Below are 11,886 nucleotides of genomic sequence, written 5' to 3'. Positions count from 1 at the left end.
TCTTCTAATTACAAAGCCAGAGAAACTATTCTCGATGGTACCACTTGTATTTTATAGAAAGCCCCAATTATAGAAACTTTATTTGATCTACACCTGATATTTTCTACTTGTGACTAAGAGCGGCACAAGCGAGTCTACATTCCCCAAACTGCATCTATTGTGTACACAGCCGCTTTAAAATCCATCATTCCCTTTGAAAACCCTGGCTGCATCGTTCAATTGAGCTTAACCATTCCCTTGAAATATCCTCCGCCAATCACCCAGTTGATATTATATTTATATTTAACCCTCTTAAAATCAGTCATGGTAAGCAGAGAATTTCCTCACTAACTATTATCGCCTTCCTTTTTGGGAGATGACGGCAGATGGACGTCCTGGATAAGTGTGAGCTGAATCAGGTTTAAGTCATTGGAGTAACATCAAATTCAAAAGTTCTGATCATAAAGCTGAGGAGCAGCACTAAACAAAGTTATTATGTACAGGACATGATTTGAACAAGTAGAGTTGTGTTTTTGTGTTGTTGTCTCTGTTTACCTTATTTGCCTTAATATACAGCATATTAAAGAGACAATGAGAACAAGTCCCAGTGCAGAGCCCACCAGAATGGGAACCAGTAAACCTGCAGAGCACAGAGGCAACAGAAAAGATAAGCGAACAGTTTTTCTAATGTGTTCAGTTGGTCTGTAAATGTGAATGAAAATGTAATTATTGTGAATTTAAACAAAGAAAGGTTCACTTGTTAGGCATTTTTTAATGGTAAATTACATTTGTTATGTTGTTATATTCTACAATGATTACTAGTGCTGCATTATATGATAATGTATGCAGCATACACTGCACATGTATTCCAGTAATGATTTATTTTGGTTAATTGATTAGCGTTAATATTAAAGCCTTGATTTGTGGAGGATCTGTCAATGCTGCCTACGATGAAGTTCAAGATGAACACATGACAAAAAGAAAAGTGTAAATATAGAAAATGAAGAGAAAGGCAACGTACCAGTGTCTATCCAAGAAAGATCAGCTGAGTGGCAAAGATAAAAGAGAGAACAGGGGGTGAAAAATAGAAATTAAGAGGAACGATATTGTACAATTCGAGGAAAAAGAGTGAAAAGTTAAAGTGAATCTGGTCTCACACACACAAAACCGTACATACTGTGTAGATGTAGAAGATACATGTATACAAGTTAAATATCACAGTGAGTCTCTCTCCGTTCTTTTTTATGCTGCAAAAGAACTTCGTAGTCAGAAAAAAACACATTTTGAATAGACTTACACAAAGTGAAAGGTGAAAAGGCAGGAGGCAAGAAATCGACCACATATGACTCAAGTATGATGCTTTTATTGCAAATAGTTCCACATGTACTGTACAGAAGCTGCATGTTCACTGAGAGTAAACGGGCGTACAAATTGTACAACAGACGCACAAATTGTCAGAGAAGACAGGAATGTTATGTGAAGCGCTTAAAGCTCTAGCAAATTCTTTTGGTTTTGCTGCATCTTTATATTGTGCAAGGCAATAATCACTAGTTAGCTCCAGAATTAACATCATATAGAACTGAAATGGGATACAGCATAACATTATAAATGGTCCATGCCATAACATTATGTGCACTACATCTTCTATAGGGTGATGCATATGGATACCGGATGATACCAGGACAACACGTGCTGTTCCTGTAGAAATCACAGCACGTGTTACATACACAGTATGTGCTTGGATTTCTAGAAATGTATTCTACAGCATCGTTTGGTAAAGTAATGTTTAACAGATGTGTAGGTGGATGTGAAAGAGAAACAATTTCTCACTTTTGCAAATTTCCCCTGATCAAAAATCAACTTATTGATATTGGCTTAATGTTGTAGAATCTGCTTAGACAGCCGGTCCACAGTTACATTCAGCAAATTAACTCGTATACCACATTCTTTTTCATATAGAATTTATAATTATGTGCACTTACTGGAAAGAATAATTTAAATATTAAATACGTTTTATGGGAAACATTGGTCAAAGGAATGAGGGGCGTGGCTGGAAGATTAGTCATCCGCTGTAGGACACGAAAGTGATGTCTGCTACAGAAAGTGACATAATGCAAGTCTCAACTATGACGGGAATCTCTCTAGTCTTCCCACTCCATAGGCAAGAGCCAAGGATGTGGATAGCCCTGGCTGTGTGGTTTCCCGGGAACAGTAGCAGGGGAGAGACTGCCGTGGTTTCTCTTTGGCACTGTCTCCTTGGTTGCTGTGTGAGGTTTCTTCGAATACATCAAAGCTTTTGTCAGAGAGCGGTCCAACTCAGACGCCTCGTCTGTTGGCCGTCCTTTGAGAATATGCCTGATGGTGGGGAGGGCTAAATCTGACCTACAGTCCAGGTAGCTGTGGAGGTTGAGCTTAGGGAAGACTTCATCTCTGAGAGTGTGAACCAGCTGGTTCTCAGAGTGGGACCGTTGGAGCTGATGGAGAACTCTCTGCTCCAGTGAGGCGTAGCAGAGTGTGTCTTCGGCCAGACCCAACTTTCCCACAGACTGTTTGGTTTGGCTCCTCTTCCGCGGGGAGGGATTCAGCGTCCATTGTTTGGAATTGGCCAGACTCTGACTCTGCTGGTTCTTGAGGTCTTTCTTCTTGCCAGCATGGAGTTTCTCCGAGCCACTTGGTAGGAGCTGGTAGAGCCCTTCGTCAGCCAGGTCCGCTAAATCACCGACCAGCAGCTGCTGAATGACCCGCTTCCTCGTGAGCGGAGACGTGACTGTAAGAGTGCCATGCAGTCCTCTGCCTGCATCGGACACAGAGCCAATCACAGCATGTTAAACATCCCAGTGCGTGGGATACTCATTGGAACGACGTTGGGTCTCGACGCCCAGCATGCACCAGCACAGCCTTGTAGTGATAATCTAAAAGCAGCAGCCTGCTAGATGCCGCTCATGAAGCACAGGATTCCACACGTCTGTGTCAAAAAACATGTGCCATTAGAAAAGAATAGCTCAGAGAGGGAAGCTTAGGAATGAAGAAGACATGCACATTAGCACCACACTGTATGGACCTAAATACCATACAGTGTGGTGAACGAGGCGACCACATGAAAGTCAGGCTTTAAAAGAGAAATTGAAGGCCTGCAGACATTCTGAGTATGTCAGAGGACAGTTAAATCGGTTGTGTCTTAAAAGATGACCTACTTTGCAACAAGCTCATCACAGTCAATCAACTTGAAGTATAATTGAGTTTGGCATCAACATTGAGGCCCAACCACAAGCAGCTGATATCGTACATGAACAAGCCGCAGCCCACATGACAGCCCTGTGTTTCGTAAAAGAAGAACGTTTCCCGCATGTCTTAGAAACATTTTTAACGCAGCACAGTGGCTATACCGTGTCTGTGACATTTGCACTCATGCCATAACAATAACGCAAGCCCGTTTTTGAAGGCCATACTTACCCTCCTTAAAGGAAACCAGGACGACTCGGCTGTCCGCGTGCTGTGGTTTCCTGTAGTTGCCGTTCAGTGGCACAGGGGCTGACTCCTGGGCATGGGAGGAGAAGAGGGCCGTCGCCAGGGCTACAAACTGGGAAGACACAACCAAACAAAAGCACATAAAGAGATTTTTTGTATAGTTTTAATATAAAGTACTGCCTACATTAAGATGTCTGAAAAAATCCTAGTAGCCTATGTGCTGAAGAAATGAACTGATGCAGCACCTGTTTGCGAGATATGGTCACGTGGTTCCTGAACAGTGTCCACAGCACGCTAGGGTAACACGGAGGAGTTGTCAGTGACCCATCGTAGCGATAATACTCGTCCAAGCGTGCAGGCAGAAGCGCTCTGACGTTGAAGCCGGGCACCTGCACTCGCTGGTCTGTGAAATAAATAATATTAGCATTTTATGATTGCTCGACAAAGTAAAATCCATAATGCATACATTAATTAGTTGTGAAGAGGAGCCAAAGCTTCTTATGAATTAAAATCCCTAAATTAACCTCAACAGTAAGTGGATGATGTGTCATTAATGATGTCTGAATTATGGTGATGACAGTGTTTGATATTGTTGTCTACACATGCTCATAACCAATACTTAATAATGAATGTGGCTGAGAAGACATTGCTAGAGAAAACCTCACTGTAGACTCACCTCTGTATTTAATCCCATTGACGAACTTCAGGAACTGGTCAAAGGCAGGATTGAACTCACCAACCTGTACAGGAGACAGGGTTTACATGGTTCTGCCCAACACATCACTCACAGATCACTGAGTCGGTGAAGTCTCACCTCGATCAGGACACCCAGCACCGCCAGGCCGTCGGATTTGTCCACAGCCATGGACATGTTGGGGTACTTGTCTGAATTGAAGTGGACCACATGCATCTGTTGAGAAATATGAGAAACAAGTCAAGACCCTGTGGAGCAAACAAAACCAAAGGACAACATATAAGGATGAGACTAAACATACTGCTGAAGAAATATGGGCTAAAATGACATATGAACAGAGGTTGCATAAGAATGTATTTCTATCTTACAGTTTTTACTGTTACTATTTAATAAGTTGCATATATTTTTGCATGAGCCCCATGCAGTAGTTTCAGGGAAGATGTAAGAGAGAACAAAAAAAGTCTTCCTAGTCTTGATGAACACTCAACGCACTTTGTTTTTAAGTGGGTGGTTTATAAGTAAACACGACACTTTCAGTTGTTTTGGTGACAAGGTTGTGGCACGATGGTCGTTCCAGCCAAATATGACAACATTTTATTTACAGTCTCTGGGAGGTAAGGTAGACGTTTGCACTATTTTGAGGAAAAGTTCAACTTCCCGCCTTCACATCCCTCAACAACAACATGTCCTCAAGGAACTGTGGTTCTGTCGTCTGGAGACACATGAAACGATCCACGATCTCGACGTGTCCCCTCAGAGACTCACGTGTGGCTCAGCTACATAAAAGCACAGGATGGTAGCCATGACAGATGCTGCTCATTCAAATGATACCAAATTCCGAAAAAACTGAAAACTCATTTTTTTGTTTATATCATAAACAACACTCCTAACTGAGAGTGAAAATTGCTCACAGGCCCCGACACATAAAATAGCAGCCACTCCTTTCCAGAGGTGGTTGAAAACCAAAGTGTAAAACAGTCTGGTACTTTAACCCCTTTAAACCCGTCAAACCAAAGTCACACTGACATATTATACACAGTGAGCCAGTCTGAAATCAAGTCTTTGTCTTTTAATGTGGGCAACTAATTGACAAAACGTGCTAATTTGATTGTAAAATTGAATCTACAATTTATTTAAAAGGAAAAACGGATTAACATTTCTCAGTAAATTCGATTTTATTGACAAAACCTCACATTATAAAGTCTCTTTAACTAGAATGCGTTTTATGTAATTGTACTTTACAGTGGAAGATGCACAATAAGCATTCTCTGACATTGTCTGACGGGTGGATCATAGAGTGAACGTCTGCCAGTGTGGAGAGGCTGGAAAATGCCGATGCGGAGCTTCAGAGAGTTCCTTCAGCTTAAACACTGTCTGTGAGTCAGTGGCTCTGATTTCTCTGCCAGTCAACAGTCACCCGTTGAAGTCATTAGGTATTAAATCATTTGTCTGGAGCCTGAGATGCTGTCACATCAATTTGAATAAATAGACTGAGCTAACTTCAAACGTAGATGTCTAACCTTTAATTCACTTTTTTTGCCAGTGGTTGAAATACTAAAGTATATAAATACTAAATTACAAGTTCATTGTATTCAATATTTCACTAGTATAAAAATATATGCAAGTATTATCAATGAAAATGAAAGAGATGTATACTGGAACAAAATAAAGGCAAAACTCATGAATCCCCTTTTATTAATGATATTCTATTATTTTCTTTAATCAATTTTAGGTTTGACTTAACTTATATGTTTTGTCCTATTTTTTGGGCTCATCAGTCAATAGAACTTTGAACTGCACAAACCTGTATGGAAGATGCAGATAAAGTTGGATTGATTGACTGATATATGACCATGAAGATGTGCGTAGGGGCAGAAATGGAGTATTAACCCTCTCTCAAACATGAGCAGAAGGAATTAGGTGTGATCACCTCGGCTGCGAACTGTCGACTGTTCACCATGTGTTCAGATCCAGCAGGTCGGCCGGAGGAGCCCCAGTGGAAGTGCAGTTGAGCTGCGGTGTAGCGATGCGGCAGGCTGGAGATGTGCATCTTCGAGGGCAGGGAGATCTGCACTGTGGATCGAAAGACGACAAACACAAGCACACACAAAGGAGCAGGGTGGAGGTTACTTCATTTGACTTAATGGGGATCAAGAAACATCCGCTGCATCCTTTCAAACTTTGTAAGTCACTAGCGAACGCCAGCGTGCTTGTAATAGCAGTGCGGCTTCTTCTAAGGCACTTTGCTGGAGTGACGCAGGGAGCACTTTCAACATGTTCGTCAGTGTGTGACGAACGTCTATGAGTGAAAAACCACTGTCAGCTGTTTTAGGAAAGACGTCACACCGATGACGCGGCTCAGCTTGTGGCGTTGACGTCCATCAGACACAACTTAATGAGCATTTGTCTGTTTTTTACCGTCTGTACAGTTTACTTGCACAGACATTGTAACCGTATAATCATCACCAGCACAAGGCAGACATTACATGTACATGTATGTTCAGCGACACAGCGGCTGTCACTGAAATTCCTCATACATCTAAGAAACAGATCGAACCAGTTGTTATTTGTAGTTTAACTGCCCTTTCTCTGACTGAGTGTCAAACGAAGCAGAATGAATCTTATTCATTCAAAACTAATTCACAGGGGGCATGTTTTAAATGTTTAATCTGATTTATATATTCAATAATTGATTTCAAGCGTGTGTTATGAATAGATATCAAACTGGAACTTGTTTCTTTTTGTCAAGGTGCATCAGACCCAGTCGATGCAGAGTAGGTGACTAATGTCTGCTCATATTTTTCCAGACTACACGTGGGAATCGTTCTCTGGCTGAAAGGACAGTTAAGATAATGAGAGAGTGATTATGGAAAATTGCTGTGGTAGATGTAGAGAGAAAATCCTCCTATCATTTTCCTTGTGTTGACCCAGAAATTTGGTCTCTACAGCAAGAACAGCCTCCTCCACGTTTATGTGTGGGCCATCTCTAATGAATATGTAGACGAGTGCTTTGATTTGAAGGACACTGAGCTCCAGAGTCAAAACATAATGTTTGCTTAGGTCGCTGTGTGTGGTGAAAAGAGGTTAAAGTACACAGTGCATGTTAAGTATTGTATTAAATGAAAGGTTGTGTAGAGAAGAGTGATGACGTCAATGAAACGAAAGGAAGCTCAAGGACCTTTTTGCAGTGATGCTCTGCAGGGAGCGGTGGCCTGGATCCAGTTGGAGGGGGAGGATGCCTTTTTTTAACTGGGTGGCTTTTTTCTTATTCTTTTCTTATTATTTATATATGTAGTGTATGTGTATTTTTTTAAGTTTTTTATTTTTTTCGATACTCACCAGAATGTCCATTATTTCCAAGAGTGAGCTGCTCATTGGGCGACATGTTGTAGTTATGAACCTCGATCGGACGCAAACTGGGGTCGAACCTCAGCAAATCTGACTTGATGTCGATTGGAGACTGGAAAGCTCCACCACAAAATGGATAATGATTGGACCAGTGGTGCTCTCCTTCTGGCCCTGCAACAGCAACATGAACAATAAACACGACTGCTACATTGCATATATTACTTTTTATTTTTGCACTGCATTCTAAAGACAAATGAGCAAATGCACATGGCCCAATGGGAGACTTCATGGGGGATGGATCCAAAAAAGGGCTGAGGCTCGTCCAGTCCTACTTAACATTTAATCTGTAATCAAAGTGAAGTATCATTATCCATGCACAAGGCAGCATGGGAGAGGCCCGCGGCTTTCCTTCTTGGCCCTTTCTGAAGCAGTGAGAGTGAGAACCAGGCTGTTGTTTACGGGGAGAGCCAATGAGAACACTGTTTCTCTCCAAATGAGAGGTTTCTGTAAAGAACGAGACACCGAAAATGGCCACATTTACAGATCAGGTCATGCAGTGTCCCTCGGAGGCGTGTGCTGCGGAGGCAACGAGGCACAATGAGCCGCGGAACAATGTCAGAGAGAGGATGGAGAGGGGATGGTAGCTGTGATACTAAATTACTGGTCAAACACGCTGCTCGGTGTAAACAAGAGTTTTGCGATGAATGGACGCATCAAAATTGAATATAAATACCATGAAAGGCCAGTAAATGGCCTGGAGCTCTCATCCCTTCTTCATATAATTAACTGTCCAGAATCATTCTAAAATAATAAAAAAACACGATTCACCATATGCCAGCAGACCATGGTTAAATTTGAAAGATTCAGCATGAAGCCAATACCCCCAACCGGGCTGTCAGTTCCCACTGGATGGGTCAGACAAGACGTGGCAGGAGGCATGAAGCAAAACTGTGAAATCCCTGAATACTTGTTTGAGGCAAAACTCATAGTTCAATCCAGGCAAACGCTCCCTATAAGAAGGGGATAAGATACACTTATGGCTATAATTGCTCAGTGTCTACTTCATTTATTGTTTTAATTAGACCCAGCCTGCCCTTTAATAATGGCCATCAGTGGCCCCTTGCCATGCAAATCCTTGGTAGAATCCACATGACTGCGGGTAATTATGAAAGTGTGGGAGCTTTTCTACATAAGTGTCGAATGAGATTTATATTTATTTAAAACATCAGTGGTAGAGACTACAATGGTCATCAACTTAGTTGTTTATACCCACATGTTAAGGGTCACTGTTTGACCTTTGCCAGAGGATGCAGAGTTAATGTGAAGATAATTCCTCTGACTCAGCGGTGCCCCCCCCCCCCCCCCCCCCCCCAACTGAAAGTGCTACCAGCCCTCAAGACAACTGACTATGACACGGCTTCTCCAGGGTTTGACTGTAAGTGACGGTGAAATCCACCACGCTGCACTTAGGAGGCTGGAGGGGCTTTTCTTTTATTTCTTTTACTATTATTAAATCAACTCTTTTCCTCGCTAGTCATCACAAACCTTTCCACTCTGAGCTTGTGTGTCATCATTAAGGCTTGTGACTATGGGATTGTGGTGTATATTCCTTCATTCTGTACAAGATGAGTCACTGAGGAATTCTGCAACACTGTTAAGCTTCTCCACTGTACTCACACATTAAATTAATGTTTATGAGTGATTCCTAATTTTCGATTGTTTGTTTAGAATTTGATTAATTTCTTTAAAGTTCCACAGGGAGATAAACGACCTTGTGTCTACAAAGGGCTGTTTGCCCTCATTAAAGTTCAGCTGCTGCAATAATAACAGAAATCGAGTGGATCGGCGCTTTTCAGAGGACTGAATTTCACAGGTATACTTTCCTCTAACTGTTATTATTTGAACATAAATTACATTGCAGAGAAAGTTTCAAAATTCATCCCTGGTGGCCTGGATTTTGCACATCATAAACATATGAAAAAAAAGGGACAGTAACTTTAAGGAAAGACTTTAGCACTTAAAACAGAAAATAGGATGAAAAATGATTATTAAACCAATTTTCTGCACCTGCCAACTTATGAGTATAAACTTCCTGTGCCTGAATGCAACAGAGTTTTTTAAAGGGAGCTAAGACAAGAGGTCACGCTCTCGGCACAGTTTATGTAAGAGAATGTCATAGTTCAAGAAGTCAGTGCGTATTGGCCTTGAGGCAGAAGACAAGGGCAGTCAGCCACTTACGAAATGTTGTAATTGCAGAGTCGGTATAATGACCTCTACAATTACCTGAGGTGACAGTAGGGCTGTCAGCGCTAGTGGTCTTAGGGCGTCATAGAGGGGCCGCGGAGGGTTTGTCTTCTCCCTTTGATTAGCAAACACTCTGTTGATGCTGCGGTCACTTCTGTTCTATCATGCGGCCGTGTCAGCTAAATGCACGGCTGTGGGGAGGGGGGGCAAGACGACAGTTCTCTTAGAGAGTTGCATCAAATATAATTACACTAAATTACTTAATGCCGCATTGTTTAGGGGTAGAAAAGCACAGTGAGTGACTGAGACACGAGGCTACAAGTGCACGTGAACTGGACAGGCAGATGCATCAAAGGTGGATGTAAAAAAATATATATTTCTACTCTTGATCAACAATGAAAAAAAAATTGTTTAAAAAGAAATTGATTCAGTGACACATAAATTAATTTTAAACGGTTCAACTTAAATTTAGCCATTTCTACCAATGAAGTCAAATGATGGCCAGCCATGGCTCAGGAAATCAAGTGGTCCACTAACCAGAAAGATCATGGGTTTGATTTCCATCTCCACCACTCCGCGTGCCAGAGAGACCTACAGCAAGATGCTATACCTCAAATTGTCCCTGACTGTGTGTGATGAATGGTCGAGCGAATGCAGCACATAGATGCACTGAATGCGTGAATTGCAACAACTGGTCATCACAAGAAAAGTGCTGTAGAAATATGGACCATTAACAATTAGTAACTTTACTCTGAAATAACTTAATTTATGTATGTGTTATTGATTGAAGATGGTAGCAAATTTAAATTTTTCCAGCGTACAACTGCCAAACCGAATTGTAAGAAAATTATGAGACTTACCCCTGTACGTCCATTTGGCACCTGAAACAAGAGGAACAAAATATCTTTGCATTTTGATAAATATTATGAAAATAATGGAGCAACTTTATATATTAAACAGGATGAAGTGAATTTTTTTTTAACATTTACTTTTGTAATTTTACACAACAAGAAAATGAAAGACATAACAATCTATGGTTTTGATCAAAGAAACATGCAATCCTCATTCCTCAGAGAACTTATGAGCAGGTGGATGGAGACACCTGCAGCATCCCTCCTGCAGGTGCTGAAGCCAATTCTTTCCTTACACCATGTAAAAGTGCACATGAAGTTTTTTTGACCAGGCTGCTTCATGCACCCGTCGGAGGTCTTACCGTGCAGCACAGCGCAGAGAGTCAGCTGCAGGAACACGATGGATGAGACGCTCACAGACTTCATGTCGGTTCCCTCAGCGCACCCTCGTGTGGCAGCTCGGTGTTCGCCCCGGTGCAGAGCAGGAGGGTGTCCAGCCTCCGAGCCGGCTTTTATACTCATGTTGTCGGCTTGGTTTGTAACACGCACTGACGTCAGAGCCACAACAAGAAGAACCCAGCCTCCACAGCCACCCTCTGCTCACCGGAGAGTGAGTGACAGCTCCGGATCCGAGTCCCTCATTTGGCCCCGGGTTCTGATCCGCCGACACGCTGTGCTGCGTGCACGTGCGCCTGTGTCACTGACATGTAGCTTATACTCTTATATTCGCTCTTATAATAAACCCATCTAAACACATAGAGCCATCAAAAGATGAATATTATGGTGTTGGTGCACATGTGAACTGATCCTTCAGTTTGTGCAGGATTTCTATTAAGGGGAAAGTTCACCCAAAATTTAAAATTAACTTATTATCTACTTGCCACTATGCCGACAGAGGGTTGGGGGAAGTGTTTGAGTCCACAAAACACTTTTGGAGTTTCGGGGGTAAACAGCGTTGCACCCAAATCCAATAACATTGAAGTAACTTGTGACCGATTCTCCCAACATAAAAAAAACAACAGAAGGAAACATATCATGCCATACTGTTTGTGTGGTGTCATCCAAGTGTCCATAAGCCCCGACATTCAAATTCTACTTGAATCGGGGTCATTTACACAATGATTTAAGCCCAAATATCCTCCTCTGGAGCCGTGTTCTCACGTGGATCAGTGACTTGATTCAGGTTCTACATCAGTGTGATAGGAACTACCTAAAATGACAGAAACCAACAATGAGGAAAATGACGTGTGCTTTGACTTTTAACAATAGTTTATGACCTATGCTGTGGCCAGTCCCCAGGTG

At 42.0% G+C, this 11,886-nt stretch overlaps 1 protein-coding gene across 1 annotated transcript; it reads right to left on the bottom strand.

Moving 5' to 3' along the window:
- Nucleotides 1-2,120: 2,120 nt before the first annotated feature.
- On the bottom strand, nucleotides 2,121-10,645 carry ca12 (carbonic anhydrase XII). The gene is made up of 8 exons (XM_053426432.1): nucleotides 10,594-10,645; nucleotides 7,481-7,660; nucleotides 6,072-6,214; nucleotides 4,262-4,357; nucleotides 4,124-4,187; nucleotides 3,693-3,850; nucleotides 3,429-3,559; nucleotides 2,121-2,769 (listed from the first exon to the last, which is right to left on the bottom strand). Exons 1-8 carry the CDS (start codon nucleotides 10,643-10,645, stop codon nucleotides 2,121-2,123), a joined length of 1,473 nt encoding a protein of 490 aa, XP_053282407.1.
- Between the last annotated feature and the right edge of the window lie 1,241 nt (nucleotides 10,646-11,886).

This window comes from Pleuronectes platessa, chromosome 7 (assembly GCF_947347685.1).
Source record: "Pleuronectes platessa chromosome 7, fPlePla1.1, whole genome shotgun sequence".
NCBI lineage: Eukaryota > Metazoa > Chordata > Actinopteri > Pleuronectiformes > Pleuronectidae > Pleuronectes > Pleuronectes platessa.
This window is presented reverse-complemented; position numbering and strand designations above follow the sequence as displayed.